Source organism: Oncorhynchus keta, chromosome 14, assembly GCF_023373465.1.
Source record: "Oncorhynchus keta strain PuntledgeMale-10-30-2019 chromosome 14, Oket_V2, whole genome shotgun sequence".
NCBI classification, from domain to species: domain Eukaryota; kingdom Metazoa; phylum Chordata; class Actinopteri; order Salmoniformes; family Salmonidae; genus Oncorhynchus; species Oncorhynchus keta.
In genome coordinates, this window is record NC_068434.1 from 11,230,740 (window position 1) to 11,256,151 (window position 25,412).

Below are 25,412 nucleotides of genomic sequence, written 5' to 3' on the forward strand. Positions count from 1 at the left end.
GTCGTTGATTCGTTATGATGTCTTGTGATTCGCTGCCATTTGTTTGTATGGCTTTGGTTTAGGGCTAAGTTTACTGCTTCAGTTTTCCACCTCTGACATCTGCACTCTTTCCATATCATCTCTGTCTGATGCTGGAATGGCAGTCATAACGTTATGCTATTAGCTAATAGGAAATATAATCAGAGTTGATGATAAACCAATCTGGAAATGAAATTGATATAATCCCAATAACCATGGTGAATTAGAGGGTTAATGTGTGGTCACAGATTTGGTCATAAATCAGTTAATATCTGAAGATGTGACCAGATGTCCCATTTCCACTCGGACAATTGATGGCAGTTAACCCTCTGTTCCTAGACCAGTTAACCCACTGTTCCTAGACCAGTTAACCCACTGTTCCTAGACCAGTTAACCCACTGTTCCTAGACCATTTAACCCACTGTTCCTAGACCAGTTAACCCTCTGTTCCTAGACCAGTTAACCCACTGTTCCTAGACCAGTTAACCCACTGTTCCTAGACCAGTTAACCCTCTGTTCCTAGACCAGTTAAACCACTGTTCCTAGACCAGTTAACCCTCTGTTCCTAGACCAGTTAACCCACTGTTCCTAGACCAGTTAACCCTCTGTTCCTAGACCAGTTAACCCTCTGTTCCTAGACCAGTTAACCTTCTGTTCCTAGACCAGTTAACCCTCTGTTCCTAGACCAGTTAACCCTAACCCTGTTCCTAGACCAGTTAACCCTCTGTTCCTAGACCAGTTAACCCTCTGTTCCTAGACCAGTTAATCCACTGTTCCCAGACCAGTTAATCCACTGTTCCTAGACCAGTTAACCCTCTGTTCCTAGACCATTTAACCCACTGTTCCTAGACCAGTTAACCCTCTGTTCCTAGACCAGTTAACCCTCTGTTCCTAGACCATTTAACCCACTGTTCCTAGACCAGTTAACCCTCTGTTCCTAGACCAGTTAACCCACTGTTCCTAGACCAGTTAACCCACTGTTCCTAGACCAGTTAACCCTCTGTTCCTAGACCAGTTAAACCACTGTTCCTAGACCAGTTAACCCTCTGTTCCTAGACCAGTTAACCCACTGTTCCTAGACCAGTTAACCCTCTGTTCCTAGACCAGTTAACCCTCTGTTCCTAGACCAGTTAACCCTCTGTTCCTAGACCAGTTAACCCACTGTTCCTAGACCAGTTAACCCTCTGTTCCTAGACCAGTTAACCCTCTGTTCCTAGACCAGTTAACCCTCTGTTCCTAGACCAGTTAACCCTCTGTTCCTAGACCAGTTAACCCTCTGTTCCTAGACCAGTTAACCCTCTGTTCCTAGACCAGTTAACCCTCTGTTCCTAGACCAGTTAACCCTCTGTTCCTAGACCAGTTAACCCTCTGTTCCTAGACCAGTTAACCCTCTGTTCCTAGACCAGTTAACCCTCTGTTCCTAGACCAGTTAACCCTCTGTTCCTAGACCAGTTAACCCTCTGTTCCTAGACCAGTTAACCCTCTGTTCCTAGACCAGTTAACCCACTGTTCCTAGGCTGTCATTGAAAATAAGAATTTGTTCTTAACTGACTTGCCTAGTTAAATAAAGGTCAAATCATAAAAATACACTTGAGTACCACAGAATGAGCAGTAAAGTAGTCCTCTATCCAAGTACCTTTGTTTTGAGACAGTCCTTCATTGTGTGTGCGGTGCCCCAGAGAGAGATACAGAGAGAGATACAGAGAGAGATACAGAGAGAGGTACAGAGAGAGGTACAGAGAGAGGTACAGAGAGAGGTACAGAGAGAGGTACAGAGAGAGGTACAGAGAGAGATACACCCTATGCCCAATGGCACCCTATGCCCAATATAGTGCACTACTTTTAACCATGGCTCGTAGAACTCTGGTCAAAAGTAGTGCACTATATACCGCAACTGAGTTAGGAAGGACGCCTGTATCTTTTTTTATATAGTGACTGCACATTTTTTGGGGTCCTGAACTTATTTAGGCTTTTGCCATAACAAAGAGGTTGGATAGTGATTGGCTAAAGACATTTCAGCTTTCCATTTTTTAAAAATCAATTCTAAATGCTGGGGGGTATTGTGTGTCTTCCATTGTAATCTGTTCTGAATTCAGGCTGCAACACAACAATACGTGGAGACGGTTCGGTGTGGTGAATACGTTCTGAAGGCGCTGTAGGGTCGTAGTGTAGGGTTTAGGGCGCCACTTCTGAATTCAGGCTGCAACACAACAATACGTGGAGACGGTTCGGTGGGGTGAATACGTTCTGAAGGCTCTGTAGGGTCGTAGTGTAGGGTTTAGGGCGCCACTTCTGACACCGCCACTGATATTTGCAGTTCTACAAAACTGTCAGTAAAAGTTATCTGAAATTGGAAGGCACAGATTGGGCCTTTTTCATGTGTGAACTCCGTTTGAATCATACATTCAGAGTGCAATAATCAATGTTAAATGGAGGGCTTTTTTAAACACACCACTAATCAACAGTGGGACTGCGCAGACAGACGGCTTTGTTCAGAACTCACGGGACTGTTGGCTGCAGCTCAGGAAGTGTCAAAGACTGTCACTGCAGGTCGTCTGCAAAAATGAAGAAATATACAGTGTTTGCCCCCTTTCTAAATACTTTCCATCGTTTTTATACTGAACTTGATCAGATCTTCAACCAAAACCTAATATTAGATAAAGGGAACCTGAGTTTACAAATAACACACAGATTATGCTTATTTCATTTATTTAATTAACAAAGTTAAGCAACTCCCAATTCCCCTGTGTGAAAAAGTAATTGCCCCCTTACACTCAATAATTGGTTGTGCCACCTGCGATGACTGCAACCTAACTCTTCCTGTAGTTGTTGATCGGGTCTCTCACGTCGCTGTGTAGGAATTTTGGCCCACTCTTCCACGCAGAACTGCTTGAACTCAGCCACATTTGTGGGTTTTCAAGCATGATTCTGCTTGTTTCAAGTCCTGCCACAACATCTCAGTTGGGATTATGTCTGGACTTGGACTAGGCCATTCCAAAATGTCACATTTTATTGCCTTTTTAGCCATTTTCATGTAGACTTGATTGTGTGTTTTGGATCATTGTCTTGCTGCATTACTCAGCTGCACGTCATCTTCAGCTCACAGACACATGGCCTGACATCCTCCTGTACAATTCTCTGATACAGATCAGAATTTATGGTTCCTTTTATTTATTAAGGCATGTCGTCCAAGTGCCGAGGCAGCAAAGCATCCCCAAACCATCACACTACCACCACCACGCTGACCCCAAACCATCACACTACCACCACCATGCTGACCCCAAACCATCACACTACCACCACCACGCTGACCCCAAACCATCACACTACCACCACCATGCTGACCCCAAACCATCACACTACCACCACCATGCTGACCCCAAACCATCACACAACCACCACCATGCTGACCCCAAACCATCACACTACCACCACCATGCTGACCCCAAACCATCACACTACCACCACCATGCTGACCCCAAACCATCACACTACCACCACCATGCTGACCCCAAACCATCACACAACCACCACCATGCTGACAAACCCACACTAAACCATCACAAACTACCACCACCACGCTGACCCCAAACCATCACACTACCACCACCACGCTGACCCCAAACCATCACACTACCACCACCACGCTGACCCCAAACCATCACACTACCACCACCACGCTGACCCCAAACCATCACACTACCACCACCACGCTGACCCCAAACCATCACACTACCACCACCACATGCTGACCCCAAACCATCACACTACCACCACCATGCTGACCCCAAACCATCACACTACCACCACCACGCTGACCCCAAACCATCACACTACCACCACCACGCTGACCCCAAACCATCACACTACCACCACCACGCTGACCCCAAACCATCACACTACCACCACCACGCTGACCCCAAACCATCACACTACCACCACCACGCTGACCCCAAACCATCACACTACCACCACCACGCTGACCCCAAACCATCACACTACCACCACCACGCTGACCCCAAACCATCACACTACCACCACCATGCTGACCCCAAACCATCACACTACCACCACCATGCTGACCCCCAAACCATCACCCCACTACCACCACCATGCTGACCCCAAACCATCACACTACCACCACCACGCTGACCCCAAACCCCCAAACCATCACACTACCACCACCACGCTGACCCCAAACCATCACACTACCACCACCATGCTGACCCCAAACCATAACACTACCACCACCACGCTGACCCCAAACCATCACACTACCACCACCACGCTGACCCCAAACCATCACACTACCACCACCACGCTGACCCCAAACCATCACACTACCACCACCACGCTGACCCCAAACCATCACACTACCACACCACCATGCTGACCCCAAACCATCACACTACCACCCACCAAACCATCACACTACCACCACCATGCTGACCCCAAACCATCACACTACCACCACCATGCTGATCCCAAACCATCACACTACCACCACCATGCTGACCCCAAACCATCACACTACCACCACCATGCTTGACCTTTGGGATAAGGTTCTTACTGTGGAATGCAGTGTTTGGTTTTCACCAGTCATATTGGAACCCATGTCTTACCTGCTCTTCATACTAACAAGAAATGTATTGACACCTACTAAAATGTCTTAATTATAATGCACATAATATTTCACATTTCTTGTTGCTGCAGGATTATTTTCAAATGAACATTCAGAACACCTCCCCACAATACTGAGTTGCACCTATACCCCCCCCCTCATTCGTCCGGGCATAATATATTTATTAGATTTTTTTATTTAACCATAAACTACAAGGTGTTGAAAGCGTTCCACAGGGATGCTGGCCCATGTTGACTCCAATGCTTCCCACAGTTGTGTCAAAGTTGGCTGGATGTCCTTTGGGTGGTGGACCATTCTTGATACACACGGGAAACTGTTAAGCGTGAAAAACCCAGCAACTTTGCAGTTCTTGACACACATTCCCCATTCAAAGGAACCTAAATATTTTGTCTTGCCCAATCACCCTCTAGATGGCAAACATACATCATCCATTTCTCAATTGTCTCAAGGCTTAAACACTCGTCTTTAGCCTGTCTCGTCCTCTCATCTACAGTTATTGAAGTGGATTTAACAAGTGACATCAACATTGTGCGTAGGTAGAATCTAGTGAGTACTGTAGGTAGAATCTATAGTGAATACTGTAGTTGGGATTTGTCCTGGAGTGTCCCAACAGTTGTATTACCGTTGCCCAATAGTTTTTCAGAGCGCTTGGGAGGAAGTTATCTTTGATCAGCTCCAGGAAGAAGTCGGACTTATCCCTCTCGCTGGGGATTTGCAAAACTAATCCACCCTCCAGCGACAAGTGTGAGTAGGTCAGGACAGAGGCTTGGGCAGTGGATACCTGTGATACCAGGAACACGCTGGTTGCGGTCTTCAGGTCATCAAACCATGCATGCCACCTGTAATGTTTATACCACAGAAATAGGATCTGGCCTGGAGTTAGTTCGCTCGCTAGCTGGAGTCTTTGTTCTGTTTCTGTATTCTACCTCTGTCCACACACAGCTTCTCTTCTACTCTGTCGACAGCCATTCAACCACAATCACCTTTGAGAAAAGAGTGAAAAGAATCTCTCTGTGTGTGTGTGTGACATCAGAGAGGTTTGTCAGTGCGTGGAGGATTGGGTGGGGTTGGAGGTCAGAGGTCGGTGATAGGGTCACAGGGCTAGTCTTGTGTTTCACCCGAAGATGTGGGTCCTCTGTTCCTGTTTTACCCTGGCTAGGGCTTGCTGAATGAGACCAAAGAGCGCAGAAGTGAGAGAGGGGAAATTAAAACGTGTGTTTTCAGGTATCTAGATGATACTGATCTTAATGGCTTGTTATTAGAGCTGGTGGGAGGGGGCGGTGTGTGTGTGAGGGTCTCCGGTGGTCATGTGAGAGCTTGGGTGAACTTTTGGACCTCCAACAGAGGCTGCTCTATATTTGGTAGTTGAGGCACGGCTGACGACCCCTTCCAGTGACCCTCGTGACCCACACACCTGCTCTCCCTCAGACAGCAGCACATCCATCCTCTTATTGTGTCCATAACGTTGGACCCTCTCCGCTCTCTCTCTCTCTCCTCTCTCTTGTCTCTCTGTTCTCTCTCCGCTCTCTCTCTCTCTCCTCTCTCTTGTCTCTCTGTTCTCTCTCTCCTCTCTCTTGTCTCTCTGTTCTCTCTCCGCTCTCTCTCTCTCCTCTCTCTTGTCTCTCTGTTCTCTCTCTCCTCTCTCTTGTCTCTCTGTTCTCTCTCCGCTCTCTCTCTCTCCTCTCTCTTGCCTCTCTGTTCTCTCTCTCCTCTCTCTTGTCTCTCTGTTCTCTCGCCTCTCTCTCTCTCTCCTCTCTCTTGCCTCTCTGTTCTCTCTCTCCTCTCTCTTGTCTCTCTGTTCTCTCTCCGCTCTCTCTCTCTCCTCTCTCTTGCCTCTCTGTTCTCTCTCTCCTCTCTCTTGTCTCTCTGTTCTCTCTCCGTTCTCTCTCTCTCCTCTCTCTTGCCTCTCTGTTCTCTCTCTCCTCTCTCTTGCCTCTCTCTGTTCTCTCTCTCATAGCTACATACAGACTGGAAGTTATTTTCCATACAGTGCGTACATTTATAAGAAACTGTTGGAAGCAATGAAACTTACAAAATGAACATGTCTTTGTATGTATTTGTGGTAATGGAGTCAAGCTCGTAGTGTTATGATGGCTGTATGTTATTATGTTTCATTGCTTCGTATTTGTGGTAATGGAGTCAAGCTCGTAGTGTTATGATGGCTGTATGTTATTATGTTTCATCGCTTCAACTACATTGTGTTCAGGTTACGCTACAAACTGTCTGTTGTTTACAATGGTTATTTCCTACCATTTCCTACCAATGTCTTTGTCATTAGTTCCCCATATGGTTAGGGTTAGGGTTAGCATTCTGGTTTTGTGTATGTCCCTTTCAACACCACTGTGTCATCCCCAGTGCGTGATCAGTCCCAAAACCCCTGTTCCTTATTTAGCTCCCAGGGTTAAGGGTCAGGGGTGCGTAGGTTAACATATGAATGACTGCTTGTTATCAGGTGCAGGACAAAAGATCTTGTGTGTGTGTGTGTGTGTCAGGCAGGCAGTAGGAAACGTGGATTCACAGTGCTATAGCACTGAACTCCGAGGTAAATCAGAAACACAAGCCAATCAATATACACTAACTCACAAATAAACCCTTGAAAACAAAATAAAATCCTCTAGACTATATCACATCTGCATGTTGGTCATTTAGCAGATGCTAGTATCCAGAGAGACTTCGTCGGTGCATTCAGCTAAGGTAGGTAAGTCAACTACATGTCTCAGTCATTGCTTTGTCATTATGGGGTATTGTGTGTAGATTTGGTAAGGGGGGAGGGGAAAAAAATCCATCAATTTTAGAATAAAGCTGTAACAAAATGTGGAAGAAGTCAATGGATCTGAATACTTGTAATACTTTAATGCATTATAAGTCAACTACATGTCTGTTAGTGCCAGTCAACCTAAAGAAGCTATAAGCAAAATCAGTGTTAGTAAGAAAAGACAAAGGAAAGGGGGATACCTAGTCAGTTGTATAACTGAATGCATTCAACTGAAATGTGTCTTCCACATTTAACCCTGAATCAGAGAGGGGCCTTAATCGACATCCAAGAGTCCAAGTTTTAGTGCAAGAAACACAACAGTGGGGTTTTAATAATAAAATAATGAACAGGATCGAGAGCGGCTTGTAAGGTAATATCATTTTAAATTGCACATAGCAAATGCCAATCTTCTGGGTTGAGTCGTACTCCCTCCCTTTCTAAGTATCTTAGTTCTCATCAGTAGGTGACCTCTGACCCCGACACAGTAAATGGTGTTGGTCCATCCTACCCCCATCATCCTGTAATGGCGTCTCCCATGAACCCTCCACTTCCCTTCCTATGCCTCATATCTTTCATCCCCTCCTCCATTCACTAGAGCTGTGGCCTCAGAAGGAGCTGGCCACCATTTGATTGGTTATCTAAATGGTGACCGGTGATCTCATGTTGGCTCTATGGCCAAATGGTGACCTGTGAGCTTGTTTCTTCTTCATTTTCAGCCTCTTTCTCCCTCCTCTCTATTTCCCCTCTCGCCATATCTCTCTCTCTTGCACACATTCTCCTTCCCAGATGTCTATTCCACATTGATTCAACCAATGTGTGCCCAGTGGGCTCTCGCTCTATCTCTCTCTGCACATATTTTCCCTCTCTGCTTCCTCCTCCCCTCCCTGCCCCTCTTTCGTTCTAATTTCATTATTCCCCCTTTCTGTGTAATTGGCACCTTGTTTCGGGGGCTCCTAATTGGAATGGGGAGACAGGTGGCGCCACTCTGTTGTGATGGTTCTTGTTAGCGCTGCAGTCTCTGTAATCTCTTTCTTTATGCAGCGTGAATGTATCAACTCCTGACGCTGTGCCCCGCTGCGCCACTCACCCGTGGTGAACCCTGACGCCCCTCCACTGCCCGTCCGACACCCCCACTCTGCTCTCTCACCCCCCCCCCTCCACCCGCCCTCGCCCCTCGTTACTGTCAAAGCCCGTGATGTGGCCTGCTGTGGATGGCTGCCCTCAGTCAGGAACAGAAACAGGGGGCTGCTTGCCCTAGACTGGCTGGGGGCTGGGGTAAACTCCCTGGGGCAGGCCTCGGAAGTGGCTGGGGGCTGGGGTAAACTCCCTGGGGCAGGCCTCGGAAGTGGCTGGGGGCTGGGGTAAACTCCCTGGGGCAGGCCTCGGAAGTGGCTGGGGGCTGGGGTAAACTCCCTGGGGCAGGCCTCGGAAGGAGGAGAACCAATGTGATGTTGGGACGTGTGGTAGAAGGATGAAGCGTGCGTTGACTTTCTTTGTGCACCAGGAGGAAGTGGTGGACGAGCTGTTAGCTGGAGTGAATAATAATACCAATACTGAGCTATATTGTATATATTGATCAAATATATATATTTTATACTAACACAATTGCTCAGAGAATAAGTAATACTTGTTTTCTCTCAAAAAGGTAGTGGTCAGAATTATTGACAAATATAAATATTCTTATAAATAAAGTAGTCAAACGTTTTAATTTTTTGTTACAATATTCCTAGCACACAATAACTACATCAAGTTATAGAGGGTCAAAGATCATACCCCCAAGACATTAACAGTGAAGGTTATCATGTCTTGGGCTCATGATCTTTGTCCCTCTAACTTTCTCACTCATCATTATTCACGATTCGTTCAGGATTATCCATAATCATGGCAGCATTCACATTAATATAGAAGTGTTTAGAAACATATTCTATTCTTATTTACAACAAAAGTGACTCCAAAGTGACACCATATATTATTTACCATGTCATTTCTATTGGGCACAAAATCATCTGAATACAACCCAAACAAACAGCAAATGCATCCAACAAATGTGTAGAGTCACCAGCTGGATGTTATCATTGGTGCTAGGAATATGGGACCAAATACTCAACTTTTTACTACTTTTATTTAGAAGAATCTTTAGAGGTGTCCAGAAAAAAAACATTACTTTTTTAAACAAAATAGCTTTCACTGAGCAATTGTATGATTATATAAAATTGTAGTTTCCCCCAATTTTGGGGGGGTGTCAATAATTTCAGACGCCACTGTATATGTCGTCTCTTATAACTGTTTCTAATTGAACCACCTCTTCCTCCTGATCTTCTAACCGGGTCTGGGTCCAAGTTGAGATCTGAGTTCAGGTCTGGGTCTAGGCCTTTCCAGCCTAATGTGTTCAGGCAGGTGTGGGGGTTAGTGAGGGTTTGTAGGTCAATGCTGTGCTCTGCTTGGCCGTCAACACAACCCTTAATTAGTCCCCTACTGCTTACTGGCACCCTCCTTTACCTCTCGCCTTCTCTCCACCACGCCACAATCTCCCACTCTCCTCCTTTCTCTCATTTAGTCGTTCTCCCTCACACTTCCTCTTTCCACACAATCAAACTCACTATTTTCTCCCCTCTCTCTCGAACACATATCTCTCCCTCTCTATCATCCACTCACTCTTTTCTCTCCAGCTCTCTCAAATACACATACAGTCAGTGCCTTCAGACATTTTTCATACTGCTTGACTTATTTCACACTGTGTTACAGCATGAATTCAAAATGGATTCAATATAAAACTAATTCTGACCCATATACAAACAATATCCCATTATGATGTGAAAACATGTTTTTAGATTTCTTTTTTCTCTAATGTATTTAAAATATTTAGATAAATATCTCATTTACAGAAGTATTCACACCCTGAGTCAATACATGTTAGAATCACATTTGGCTTTCTGTGTAAGTCTTTAAGGGTTTTGGACACCTGGATTGTACAATATTTGCACTGTATTCTTTGAAAGATTATTCAAGCTGGTTGTTGATCATTGCTAGACAGCCAAAGAGTCTTGCCATAGATTTTCAAGCACACTCAAATCTGTAACTATGCCACAGGAATATTCACTGTCTTCTTGCTAAGCAACTCCAGTGTGGATTTGGCCTTGTGTTTTAGGTTATTGTCCTGCTGAAAGGTGAATTTGTCTCCCAGTGTCTGGTGGAAAGCAGACCCGAACCAAGGTTTTCCTCTAGGATTTAGCCTGTGCGTAGCTCAATTCCGTTACGTTTTCACCTAAAAAAACTCCCTAGTCCTTGCTGATGACAAGCATACCCATAACATGATGCAGCCACCACCAAGCTTGAAAATAACGTTTTATATTCGGCACATAAAGTTAATATCAGTTTTACTTTAGTGCCTTATTGCAAACATGATGCATGTTTTGGAATATTTTTAATCTGTACAGGCTTATTTTTCACTCTGTGTAGTACTCTCAGTATTGTGTTGTAACTACAATGTTGTTGATCCATCCTCAGTTTTCTCCTATCACAGCCATTAAACTCTAAATGTTTGGTGAAATCCCATGGTGAAATCACTGAGCGGTTTCCTTCCTCTCCGACAATGAGTTAGGAAGGACTAGGGCTGTGGCAGTCACAAAATGTAGTCGGCCGGTGATTGTCGAGCCAATAACTGTCTGTCTCACGGTAAGTGTCCGTTAATTAATCGCCTGGCTTCCACACACAGCCTACGAGTCATTTTAAAAAGTCTAATAAATCCATGTAAAATAGCCTACACCTTCACAATAAATCCATGATTTCTTTTAGACAGATCTAAAGAAGCATGATATGAAGAAAATGTTGTCTATTTCAGAAGAACAGAATAGCGTATTCTGAGTTGTCCTGATCTGGCTATGCCATATAGCTGTGGGCTAAACTAGTTCATTTAGCAGACAAGATTTGCTTAGAATTCCATGGCATTATTTTATAGTATGACGAATACAATTGAACAAAGCTGGATAAAATATAAATATTTTCTCCAAATGATTTGAGGGAGTGAACACATGCAGCTATTCTGTATTGAGTGGTTAATAAAGAAATAAGTCCTCTTATATGCTTCATTTAGAGTCATTTCTGTAACTTTAGTTGTTCTACAAACATTGGGCTATATGTTTTAGATTTTTAATACATTGTTAGGCTGCATGATGAGACTGTAATGATGATTTGAAAAAAGGCATGAGCTCTGCTTTGTTTTATTGCGCAGGCTGTACACACTCCAATAGCCTCGAAGTTTACGCGGCATCCCTGTTTGTGGCCTTAATGCACCCTAAAAAATCCATCCCTGTTTGTTTGTGGCCTTAATATGCACCCTAAAAAATCCATTCCTGTTTGTGGCCTTAATGCACCCTAAAAAAATCCATCCCTGTTTGTGGCCTTAATGCACCCTAAAAAAATCCATCCCTGTTTGTGGCCTTAATGCACCCTAAAAAATCAATTCCTGTTTGTGGCCTTAATGCACCCTAAAAAATCCATTCCTGTTTGTGGCCTTAATGCACCCTAAAAAAATCCATCCCTGTTTGTGGCCTTAATGCACACTAAAAAAATCCATCCCTGTTTGTGGCCTTAATGCACCCTAAAAAATCGATCCCTGTTTGTGGCCTTAATGCACCCTAAAAAATCCATCCCTGTTTGTGGCCTTAATGCACCTAAAAAATCCATCCCTGTTTGTGGCCTTAATGCACCCTAAAAAATCCATCCCTGTTTGTGGCCTTAATGCACCCTAAAAAATCAATCCCTGTTTGTGGCCTTAATGCACCCTAAAAAATCCATCCCTGTTTGTGGCCTTAATGCACCCTAAAATCCATCCCTGTTTGTGGCCTTAATGCACCTAAAAAATCCATCCCTGTTTGTGGCCTTAATGCACCTAAAAAACCCATTCCTGTTTGTGGCCTTAATGCACCCTAAAAAAACCCATCCCTGTTTGTGGCCTTAATGCACCTAAAAAAATCCATCTCTGTTTGTGGCCTTAATGCACCCTAAAAAATCCATCCTTGTTTGTGGCCTTAATGCACCTAAAAAATCCATCTCTGTTTGTGGCCTTAATGCACCTAAATAATCCATTCCTATTTGTGGCCTTAATGCACCCTAAAAAATCCATTCCTGTTTGTGGCCTTAATGCACCCTAAAAAATCCATTCCTGTTTGTGGCCTTAATGCACCTAAAAAATCCATCCCTGTTTGTGGCCTTAATGCACCCTAAAAAATCCATCCCTGTTTGTGGCCTTAATGCACCTAAAAAATCCATCCCTGTTTGTGGCCTTAATGCACCTAAAAAATCCATCCCTTTTTGTGGCCTTAATGCACCCTAAAAAATCCATCTCTGTTTGTGGCCTTAATGCACCCTAAAAAATCCATCTCTGTTTGTGGCCTTAATGCACCTAAAAAATCCATTCCTGTTTGTGGCCTTAATGCACCTAAAAAATCCATCCCTGTTTGTGGCCTTAATGCACCTAAAAAATCCATCCCTGTTTGTGGCCTTAATGCACCTAAAAAATCCATCCCTGTTTGTGGCCTTAATGCACCTAAAAAATCAATCTCTGTTTGTGGCCTTAATGCACCTAAAAAATCCATTCCTATTTGTGGCCTTAATGCACCTAAAAAATCCATTCCTGTTTGTGGCCCGGAGTGCTGCGCTTTGTACATCTCCCTCAGTGTGCTGCGCAAACCAAAACGCAACTTTCACTCACATGGCTCTCCATCACGTGATCGGGTCTTTCTCACAGGCTACAAGTGAAGACAGACACATCGGGGGACGCAACTGCGTGCATCCTTATCCAATTCCGAGGTGCATATTGAAGATATTGGAAGAACTGTCCACATTTACTTTTCATCAGCCAACAAAGTGAGTAGGCCTAACAAACAACAAAATCAGTACCCTATGTCAATCTACTATCTACTTCTTTTAGCTTAAAATGTTGATAAACTATTAGGCTATTTCTTCACATTATAACCACAGCAATGCACACATGGTAGTAGGCTATAAGCGCAAATGTTCCTCAATCTACACACAATACCCCATAATGACAACGTTTTTTTTCTTTTTTTAATTTTTTTTTTCTACAAAATAAAAACAAATACATTATTTACCCAACCCTTGTGTTGTCTTAAGGGTAACATATGATCTGCCACTTTGTTTAACAGAAGATAGAAACCCCTAAATTATATTTGTTCAACTTAACTTGATGACTTTTCCGAGAGTGACCCCAAAATGACAAAAAGTGAACCATCGCATTTGTTCATATTTCCATGAAAGCTGTATATCACTATGGTACAAAGATTGTCTTAGGGTCATTTTTGACCCGGCAGTTATAAAATCATTTACACATCACAAAAACCACAAAGACACACACACACACACACACACTGAGAAATTGAGATTGTGTGCTACTGATTGAACTCAGACAAAACTAAAACGTTCTTGTGTATATGCAGCATCTTCCCCTCTACGACCCCAGACATGACTCCAGTTCACAGAGTAAATTAAAACAAGAGAACAAATGATTGAGAAGAGGAGGAGGTATCTGAAGAAGAGGATGGGGAAAAAGTACGATGCATATTCTTCAGATGAAGAAGAAATGCCCCAAACTGTCAAAGACCAGGGCAGGATGGCAGCACAGAATGTCATAAGGATGACCCCAGGGCCCACAGGCCATGCAGTCAACATGTCATAAGGATGAACCCCAGGGCCCACACAACATGCAGTCAACATGTCATAAGGATGAACCCCAGGGCCCACACAACATGCAGTCAACATGTCATAAGGATGAACCCCAGGGCCCACACAACATGCAGTCAACATGTCATAAGGATGACCCCAGGGCCCACAAGACATGCAGTCAACATGTCATAAGGATGAACCCCACGGCCCACAAGACATGCAGTCAACATGTCATAAGGATGACCCCAGGGCCCACAAGACATGCAGTCAACATGTCATAAGGATGACCCCAGGGCCCACAAGACATGCAGTCAACATGTCATAAGGATGAACCCCAGGGCCCACAAGACATGCAGTCAACATGTCATAAGGATGACCCCAGGGCCCACACAACATGCAGTCAACATGTCATAAGGATGAACCCCAGGGCCCACACAACATGCAGTCAACATGTCATAAGGATGAACCCCAGGGCCCACACAACATGCAGTCAACATGTCATAAGGATGAACCCCAGGGCCCACACGACATTCAGTCAACATGTCATAAGGATGAACCCCAGGGCCCACAAGACATGCAGTCAACATGTCATAAGGATGACCCCAGGGCCCACAAGACATGCAGTCAACATGTCATAAGGATGACCCCAGGGCCCACACAACATGCAGTCAACATGTCATAAGGATGAACCCCAGGGCCCACAGGCCATGCAGTCAACATGTCATAAGGATGACCCCAGGGCCCACAGGCCATGCAGTCAACATGTCATAAGGATGAACCCCAGGGCCCACAGGCCATGCAGTCAACATGTCATAAGGATGACCCCAGGGCCCACAAGACATGCAGTCAACATGTCATAAGGATGACCCCAGGGCCCACAAGACATGCAGTCAACATGTCATAAGGATGAACCCCAGGGCCCACAAGACATGCAGTCAACATGTCATAAGGATGACCCCAGGGCCCACAGGCCATGCAGTCAACATGTCATAAGGATGACCCCAGGGCCCACAAGACATGCAGTCAACATGTCATAAGGATGAACCCCAGGGCCCACAGGCCATGCAGTCAACATGTCATAAGGATGACCCCAGGGCCCACAAGACATGCAGTCAACATGTCATAAGGATGACCCCAGGGCCCACAGGCCATGCAGTCAACATGTCATAAGGATGACCCCAGGGCCCACAGGCCATGCAGTCAACATGTCATAAGGATGACCCCAGGGCCCACAAGACATGCAGTCAACATGTCATAAGGATGACCCCAGGGCCCACAAGACATGCAGTCAACATGTCATAATGATGACCCCAGGGCCCACACAACATGCAGTCAACATGTCATAAGGATGACCCCAGGGCCCACAGGCCATGCAGTCAACATGTCATAAGGATGAACCCCAGGGCCCACAAGACAGGCAGTCAACATGTCATAAGGATGACCTCAAGGCCCACAAGACATGCAGTTGCCCATGCCCAGGACATTGCCTCAACATTCTACATGTTCATCACACCAGCCATCGAAAAAATCATCCTGGAGATGACACATTTGGAGGGTTTCTGTAAATATGGAGACAACTGGAAAAGGATGGATGAGATTGACCTGCGTGCCTACATAGGGCTGCTAATCTTTGTGGGTGTGTTTAGGTCCCGAGGTGAGGCTTACATGTAGTCTCTGGGATGCAGAGAGTGGAAGGGCGATTTTCCGTGCCACTGAAAGTCTTTCACACTTTCTAAAGAACGCTACGATTTGATAACCGTGAGTCAAGACCTGCAAGACTTGTGAGAGACAAACTGGCGGCCATAAGAGAGGTCTGGGAGAAGTGGGTGGAGCCATAAGAGAGGTCTGGGAGTAGTGGGTGGAGCCATAAGAGGTCTGGGAGAAGTGGGTGGAGCCATAAGAGGTCTGGGAGAAGTGGATGGAGCCATAAGAGGTCTGGGAGAAGTGGGTGGAGCCATAAGAGAGGTCTAGGAGCAGTGGGTGGAGCCATAAGAGAGATCTGGGAGAAGTGGGTGGAGCCATAAGAGAGATCTGGGAGAAGTGGGTGGAGCCATACGAGCGGTTTGGGAGAAGTGGGTGGAGCCATAAGAGAGGTCTGGGAGAAGTGGGTGGAGCGTCTGCCGTACCTCTATAACCCTGGGCCTGAAGTAACAGTGAATGAGCAACTGGTTCCATTCAGAATTACATTTTTATTTTCATAACTGTAATGTAAGTGATTTTTACTGTTAATTGTATTGTGTATTGCTGTAAAATCATTGATTTCCGTGACACTGATACTAATTACTGATAGTAATCTGTTTTGTCAAAAGGTCGCTGTCCTTTCCGGCAGTATATGCCCAGCAAGCCAGCAAAGTATGTAATCAAGATATGGGTGGCACAATCCAGCTACGCTTGGAAGATGCAAGTCTACACAGGAAAGCTGACCAGTGGGGGCCCGGAGAAGAACCAGGGGATGCGGGTTGGGCTTGATGTGACAGAGACTGAGGAGGCACAATGTCACTGGTGACAATTTCTTCACCTCTTATGAACTCAGCCAGCAGCTCCTGAAGAAGAAGATCACCATGGTTGGCACAGTTAGAAAGAACGAGCCTGAGCTCCCGCTGCACTCCTCTCAACAAGGGGGAGAGAGGCCTTCTCATCAGTTTGCCTTCACCCCCACCACCACTCTAGTTTCTTACCTCACAAAGAGAAACAAGAATGTGGTCCTCCTGAGCACACTGCACAAAACAGCTGAGATCAGTGATCGTGAGGACAGGAAGCCAGCCATCATCCTGGACTACAACCACAACAAAGGAGACGTGGACAACCTGGACAAGGTGATTGGAACTTACAGCTGCAGGAGGATGACTGCCCGCTGGCCCCTGGTCATCTTCCATAACATCATTTATGTGTCCTCATACAACGCCTTCGTGATATGGAACAACATCAACCCTACCTGGATGCCTGATAAGGGGAACAACATCAACCCTACCTGGATGCCTGATAAGGGGAACAACATCAACCCTACCTGGATGCCTGATAAGCGGAACAAGAGGAGGGTGTTCCTGGAGCAGCTGGAAAAGACACTTGTAACCCCACACATTCAAAGAAGGGAGCGCCTCCCCCGCACAGCGGCCTCTACAGCCCTCGTGAAAACTGTTCAGGGGGCTGAATCTTGGCCTGATCTACCTGAGGCTGGGGCAGGCAAGAGGAGGAGATGCCAAATTCTGTCCCCCAATGGACTGTAAAACAATACTAAGTGCTACACATGAGAGAAATACATCTGCAAAGTCCATGAACACACTTGCATACTGTCCTACATGTGCTAATTACAGTTGATTTGATTTATATTCTTCACATTTTTGTCTTGTATCATTATTCTTATTGTTATTTATACACCTTGTGGGTGGGGGGCAATGGTTAAAAAAAATGTGAGAAGACTATTATTTTGTTGTTGATTTCCTCATTGTACAGTATATACCAGAGTATACCACTATGTTGGTATAGAATATACCACTATGTTGCCAAGACTGTTATGGTTTCCCTTCAATAAAATGCATTTAAAACTACTTTCTGCACATTTCTCCTTCTTTCTTAGGCTATGCAAGTGCTATCTCTTGTTAAAAATGTTTACAACTATGCAGTACCTTCAGCAATGATAATAAACCTGACCGGTTGTTACTTCATAAAAATAGATTTGGGGTTTAAAATTCAATTAAGTTGCTTTATTTTAGGGGTTTAGTGAAGGCGGGTCATTGTTTGGACAAGGAAGGGGACAAGGAAGGGGACTATACAGAATGTTAGGACTACACAAGGGTTAAGTATTCAGACCCTTTGTTGTGAGACTGAAAATTGAGGCCACCTATGTTAAATTCAATTGATTGGACATGATTTGGAAAGGCACACACCTGTCTATATAAGGTCCCAGAGTTGACAGTGCATGTCAGAGCAAAAACCAAGCCATGAGGTCGAAGGAATTGACCGTAGATCTCCGAGACGGGATTGTATCGAGGCACAGATCTGGGGATGGGTAGCAAAACATTTCTGCAGCATTGAAGGTCCCCAAGAACACAGTGGCCTCCATCATTCTTAAATGGAAGAAGTTTGGAACCACCAAGACTCTTCCTATAAATGGCCATCCAACGAAACTGAGCAATCGGGGAGAAGGGCCTTGGTGAGGTGACCAGGAACCCAATGGTTACTCTGGCGGAGTTCCTTTGTGGAGATGAGACAACCGTCTCTGCAGCAGTCCACCAATCAGGCCTTTATGGTAGAGTGGCCAGACGGAAGCCACCCCTCAGTAAAAGGCACATGACAGCCCGCTGGGAGTTTGCCAAAAGGCACCTAAATGATTCAGACCACGAGAAACAACAGGAAACAGGAAACCAGGATGGAACACGTCTGGAGGAAACCTGGCACCATCCCTACAGTGAAGCATGGTGGTGGCAGCATGTGTTGATGTTTTTCAGTGGCAGGGACTGGGAGACTAGTCAGGATCGAGGGAAAGATGAACGGAGCATAGTAAATAGAAATCCTTGATGAAAACCGGCTCCAGAGTGCTCAGGACCTCAGTCTGGGGGCGAAGATTCATCTTCCATCAGAACAACGACCTAAAGCACACAGCCAAGACAACGCAGGAGTGGCTTTGGGACAAATGTAGTTGAGTGGCCCAGCCAGAGCCCGGACTTAAACTCGATCTAACATCTCTGGAGAGACCTGAAAATAGCTGTGCAGAGACGCTCCCCAGCCAACCTGACACACTTTGAGAGGATCTGCAGAGAAGAATCGGAGCAACTCCCCAAATACAGGTGTGCCAAGCTTGTAGTGTCATACCCAAGAAGACTCAAGGCTGTAATCGCTTCCAAAGGTGCTTCAACAAAGTACTGAGTAAAGGGTCGGAATACTTATGGGCGGCAGGCTAGCCTAGTGGTTAGAGCGTTGGACTAGTAACCGAAAGGTTGCAAGTTCGAATCCCCGAGCTGACAAGGTACAAATCTGTCGTTCTGCCCCTGAACAGGCAGTTAACCCACTGTTCCTAGGCCGTCATTGAAAATAAGAATTTGTTCTTAACTGACTTGCCTAGTAAAAAAATGTAAATTTTTTTAAAAATGTGATATTTCAGTTTTTCTATGTTTAATAAACTTGCAAACGTTTTTTTTTTTTTTTTTTGCGTGTGATTTTGAGATTGAATAAACAGATTTTTACAAAACCTGGAAAAACAACACTTTTTGTTGTTGCTGTGCCACATGTTATATTCAGAAAATAGACATTTCTTCTTGTACTTCACACAGATTTTTTTGTTTGTTTCCGTGGAAAAAACGTCACCTTTTTTTGGGGGTCCTCACCAGTTTGCCTCCCTGATTTGTGTGTGTGGTCTGCAGCATGGGTTCCTCTGTGGAATGCCCTCCCTAACCCTATCCAACCGTTTGTTTGTTTTGCCTTTTTCAAAGAAAGGGAGACGTTTGAGTTATTAGGCAGCCCTCCTCCTATTACCCATCTGGGGCGTCTGCTTTAGGTTGCATCCAGAAATATCACCCTATTCCCCATATAGTTAACTTCTTTTGACCAAGTGCCCTTTTGACCAGGGCCCCATAGGGATTAACTCCCAAGAAAGTATTTCCTTCATATAAAACCTGCGATGTCCGCCGCGGCCAGCTCTGAACTGATGGAATGCAATTAAGATGGAGAGGACAGATCAGAAAGGGAGGGGGAAAGACGGAGCTTGTGTATAGTTTTGTGTTCTCTCTCTCGGATACCTTCCACTCCCTTTTTGCTTCTTGTGGTCTCTTTTGCTGCTGATCGTACCTGATATTTCCCCATATCACGACACAGATCAGTGTTGTGATAGGTGGAAAGATCAGATCAGTGTTGTGATCAGATATCTGTAGTAATAAGATCAGGTCTGTGTTGTGATCAGATATCTGTAGTAATAAGATCAGGTCTGTGTTGTGATCAGTTTTCTGTAGTAATAAGATCAGGTCTGTGTTGTGATCAGGGGAAAAGTTTAGCCCAACATCAGTATTAAATGCTTTGGCTGATCCATAACCAATTTGAACAACTTTTAATTTCAAACAGAACAGCACAGAAAGTTATGTAACGCCACACAATGACGGTCTTTTAAATTCCACTAGCAGCCCGTGGTGGAGCACAGAACTCAACACGGAACCCTTTTAATGTGGGTTAAATAGCATTAGCATATTAATGGGAGAAACTAGTGCCAGCTTTCTCAAGAGGGGAAAATCCATCAGCGCCGCCAGCCAGCCAGTCCAGGAGCCATTGGAAAGCAGATGAGTCTAGAGAGTAGAGTTGGAGTTTATTAAGCTAGCAGAGACAAAAGTCCCCCCCTCCAGCCCTTCCACTCTTCATCCCCTCCTCCTCTCCTCCTCCTCGCCTCCCCCAACCCCTCTGCTGGGCCCTTTCAGACCGTCTGCCCTCATGCTGGGCCCTTGATGGATGCCCCCGCACTTCAGAGGGACAGTGTGTGAGGGTGGGGCGGGTACATAGTGTCCCAGCGTTTTGGAAAAGAGGTCCTCCTCCTCGCATGTAATCCTGCGCCTCGAGCAAATCACCCCTGACAGCCACACTGCCAAAGTGAGACCAGAGATCACCGCTGACAGCCACACTGCCAAAGTGAGACCACAGATCACCGCTGACAGCCACACTGCCAAAGTGAGACCACAGATCACCCCTGACAGCCACACTGCCAAAGTGAGACCACAGATCACCCCTGACAGCCACACTGCCAAAGTGAGACCACAGATCACCGCTGACAGCCACACTGCCAAAGTGAGACCAGAGATCACCGCTGACAGCCACACTGCCAAAGTGAGACCACAGATCACCGCTGACAGCCACACTGCCAAAGTGAGACCACAGATCACCGCTGACAGCCACACTGCCAAAGTGAGACCACAGATCACCCCTGACAGCCACACTGCCAAAGTGAGACCACAGATCACCGCTGACAGCCACACTGCCAAAGTGAGACCACAGATCACCGCTGACAGCCACACTGCCAAAGTGAGACCACAGATCACCGCTGACAGCCACACTGCCAAAGTGAGACCACAGATCACCGCTGACAGCCACACTGCCAAAGTGAGACCACAGATCACCCCTGACAGCCACACTGCCAAAGTGAGACCACAGATCACCGCTGACAGCCACACTGCCAAAGTGAGACCACAGATCACCGCTGACAGCCACACTGCCAAAGTGAGACCAGAGATCACCGCTGACAGCCACACTGCCAAAGTGAGACCACAGATCACCGCTGACAGCCACACTGCCAAAGTGAGACCACAGATCACCGCTGACAGCCACACTGCCAAAGTGAGACCACAGATCACCGCTGACAGCCACACTGCCAAAGTGAGACCACAGATCACCCCTGACAGCCACACTGCCAAAGTGAGACCACAGATCAGTTGCGTACCTCTTCTAGGCAACCACACAGCCGCAGGCACCCACACAGCCGCAGGCACACACACACAGCCGCAGGCACACACACACAGCCGCAGGCACCCACACAGCCGCAGGCACACACACACAGCCGCAGGCACACACGAAGGCACCCACATAACCGCAGGCACACACACAGCCGCAGGCACACACGCAGGCATACACACACACAGCTGCAGGCACACACGCAGGCACACACACAGCTCCAGGCACCCACACAGTCACACACACAGCCGCAGGCGCACACACAGGCGCACACACAGCCGCAGGCACCCACACACACAGTCACACACACAGCCGCAGGCACCCACACACACAGTCACACACACAGCCACAGGCACCCACACAGTCACACACATAGCCGCAGGCACCCACACACACAGTCACACACACAGCCGCAGGCACCCACATACACAGTCTAACACACAGCCGTAGGCACCCACACACCCACACAGTCACACACACAGCCGCAGGCACCTACACAGTCACACACACAGCCGCAGGCACACACACAGCCGCAGGCACCCACACACACACACACAGCCGCACACACAGCTTGAAGTTTACACACAAACTAACACAAAAACATGTTGTTCTGCTTACTGGTGAAAAGGAGGAAATCTCAGTTTGTAGAATCTTTTCGGAGGCTGGACATGCTGGAAGTTACACTTCGGTTGAGTGGAGAGAACAAGGTGTCTTGGGGAGTGAGTTCAGGGGACCCAAAGTAGGGTAGAGGGGTACGGAGAAGAGGGGAGGGCGGGACTGTTTATTTGTAGAGTAATTTAGAAAGAGGGTACCCATTGTTAGCTGCTAATGACCAACGAGTGAAAAGAACAGAAGTCTGGTCGTGTAATGACCGGAAAAACAAATCTAGACTGGGATAGAGGAGAAACGAGAGTTCACTAGACATCTGGGTGTCTGTGTTGTCCTCCTCTTTTGTGAATTGCTTTTGTTGTTTTGTACTGAGGGGCAGTTTGGGTGCCTGTTGGTGTGCTTTGTGCCTCTCTTGGCTTCCCTCCCTCACTTGGCTCTCGTCGGAGACGGTGAGGTCTAAAGTAACAGTTGACCCCGTAACAGCCTTCACAGAATACTCAGATCCACAGGCATGCATGTGTATACATTTGCACGTCTGCACACACACAACACAGGGGCGCTAGTATGCTGGCACACACACAACACATGGGGCGCTAGTATGCTGGCACACACACATCACAGGGGCGCTAGTATGCTGGCACACACACAGCACAGGGGCGCTAGCTGGCACACACACAACAAAGGGCCGCTAGTATGCTGGCACACACAGGTGCGCAGCACAGGGGCGCTAGTATGCTGGCACACATACAGCACAGGGGCGCTAGTATGCTGGCACACACACAACAAAGGGCCGCTAGTATGCTGGCACACACACAACACAGGTGCGCTAGTATGCTGGCACACACACAACAAAGGGCCGCTAGTATGCTGGCACACACACAACACAGGGGCGCTAGTATGCTGGTACACACACACACATCACAGGGGCACTAGTATGCTGGCACACACACAACAAACATGCTGGCACACACACAACACAGGGGCGCTAGTATGCTGGCATACAGCACAGGGGGCACACACACAACAAAGGGCCGCTAGTATGCTGGCACACACACAACACAGGTGCGCTAGTATGCTGGCACACACACATCACAGGGGCGCTAGTATGCTGGCACACATACAGCACAGGGGCGCTAGTATGCTGGCACACACACAACAAAGGGCCGCTAGTATGCTGGCACACACACAACACAGGGGCGCTAGTATGCTGGCACACACACATCACAGGGGCGCTAGTATGCTGGCACACATACAGCACAGGGGCGCTAGTATGCTGGCACACACACAACAAAGGGCCGCTAGTATGCTGGCACACACACAGCACAGGGGCGCTAGTATGCTGGCATACAGCACAGGGGCGCTAGTACACACACAACAAAGGGCCGCTAGTATGCTGGCACACACACACAGGGGCGCATGCTCACAGGGGCGCTAGTATGCTGGCACACATCACAGCACAGTATGCTGGCACACATGCTAGTATGCTGGCACACACACAGCACAGGGGCGCTAGTATGCTGGCACACACACAGCACAGGGGCCCTAGTATGCTGGCACACATACAGCACAGGGGCGCTAGTATGCTGGCACACGCACAGCACAGGGGCGCTAGTATGCTGGCACACACACAGCACAGGGGCGCTAGTATGCTGGCACACACACATGCACACAGTCAGGGCGTGCGTGAGTGTGTGTCAGAGGGGGCGAGGTCGTTTGTAGCTGTGTGGTAAAGACCTTACAGGGAAAAGGAAATGGCCTGTTACTGTCTCACTCCATCTCTTTATTAATGGAAATGCTTTTGGCAGAGATGATGTCATCTCGACTCTGAATGTTTCTTAATGTGAAACCTGCTGTTTCAATCAGGGAGTAATCCTGTGCTGCTGGAGATGATCTAGGATCAGTTTGGACATTTATCCCACTAATGATTTAAGGTTAGAGTCTTCCTGTCAACACACTGGTAGTAACACTGGTAGTAACACTGGTAGTACTTTCACTGGTAATAGTAACACTGGTAGAAGTAACACTGGTAGTAGTTACACTGGTAGTAGTTACACTGGTAGTTATACTGGTAGTAGTTTCACTGGTAGTAGTTCCACTGGTAGTAGTTACACTAGTAGTAGTTCCTCTGGTAGTAGTTACACTGGTAGTAGTTACACTAGTAGTAGTTACACTGGTAGTAACACTGGTAGTAGTTACACTGGTAGTAGCTACACTCATAGTAGTTACACTGGTAGTAGTTTCACTGGTAGTAGTAACACTGGTAGTAGTAACACTGGTAGTAGTTACACTGGTAGTAGTAACACTGGTAGTTACACTGGTAGTAGTTACACTGGTAGTAGTTTCACTGGTAGTAATTACACTGGTAGTAGTTACACTGGTAGTAGTAACACTGGTAGTAGTAACACTGGTAGTTACACTGGTAGTAGTTACACTGGTAGTAGTTTCACTGGTAGTAATTACACTGGTGGTAGTTACACTGGTAGTAACACTGGTAGTAGTTACACTGGTGGTAGTTACACTGGTAGTAGTTACAGTAGTAGTTACACTGGTAGTAGTTACACTGGTAGTAGTTACACTGGTGGTAGTTACACTGGTAGTAGTTACACTGGTAGTAGTTACACTGGTAGTAGTAACACTGGTAGTAGTTACACTGGTAGTAGTTACACTGGTAGTAGTTACACTGGTAGTAACACTGGTAGTAGTAGTAACACTGGTAGTAGTTACACTGGTGGTAGTTACACTGGTAGTAGTAACACTGGTAGTACACTGGTAGTAGTTACACTGGTAGTAGTAACACTGGTAGTTACACTGGTAGTAGTTACACTGGTAGTTACACTGGTAGTAGTTTCACTGGTAGTAGTTACACTGGTAGTAGTTACACTGGTAGTAGTTACACTGGTAGTAGTTTCACTGGTAGTAGTTACACTGGTAGTAGTTTCACTGGTAGTAGTTTCACTGGTAGTAGTTACACTAGTAGTAGTAACACTGGTAGTTATACTGGTAGTAGCAACACTGGTAGTAGTTACACTGGTAGTAGTTTCACTGGTAGTAGTTACACTGGTAGTAGATTCACTGGTAGTAGTTACACTAGTAGTAGTAACACTGGTAGTAGTTTCACTGGTAGTAGTTACACTGGTAGTAGTAACACTGGTAGTAGTTCCACTGGTAGTAGTTACACTGGTAGTAGTTACACTGGTAGTAGTTTCACTGGTAGTAGTTACACTGGTAGTAGTTACTGGTAGTAGTTACACTGGTAGTAGTTACACTGGTAGTAGTTAC

The 25,412-nt window shown here is 46.3% G+C and overlaps 2 protein-coding genes across 16 annotated transcripts in view; both read left to right on the forward strand.

The window, feature by feature from the left end:
* The window catches only part of bmpr1ba (bone morphogenetic protein receptor, type IBa), a 189,619-nt gene that overhangs the window by 95,688 nt on the left and 68,519 nt on the right, over positions 1-25,412 (forward strand). The window contains exon 1 of one of the 15 annotated variants that reach the window (XM_052461095.1): positions 20,875-20,981. The exons of 8 other annotated variants lie outside the window; for them this stretch is intronic. The gene's annotated coding sequence lies outside the window, so the exon portion shown is untranslated. 6 more of the 15 variants (XM_052461088.1, XM_052461094.1, XM_052461087.1 and 3 more) reach the window with 6 other exon arrangements.
* LOC127907199 (uncharacterized) lies at positions 15,558-17,471 on the forward strand. Its single transcript, XM_052461101.1, has 2 exons — positions 15,558-16,307; positions 16,409-17,471. The coding sequence occupies exon 2, from the start codon at positions 16,661-16,663 to the stop codon at positions 17,324-17,326; it is 666 nt and encodes a 221-aa protein (XP_052317061.1). The 5' UTR covers positions 15,558-16,307; positions 16,409-16,660; the 3' UTR covers positions 17,327-17,471.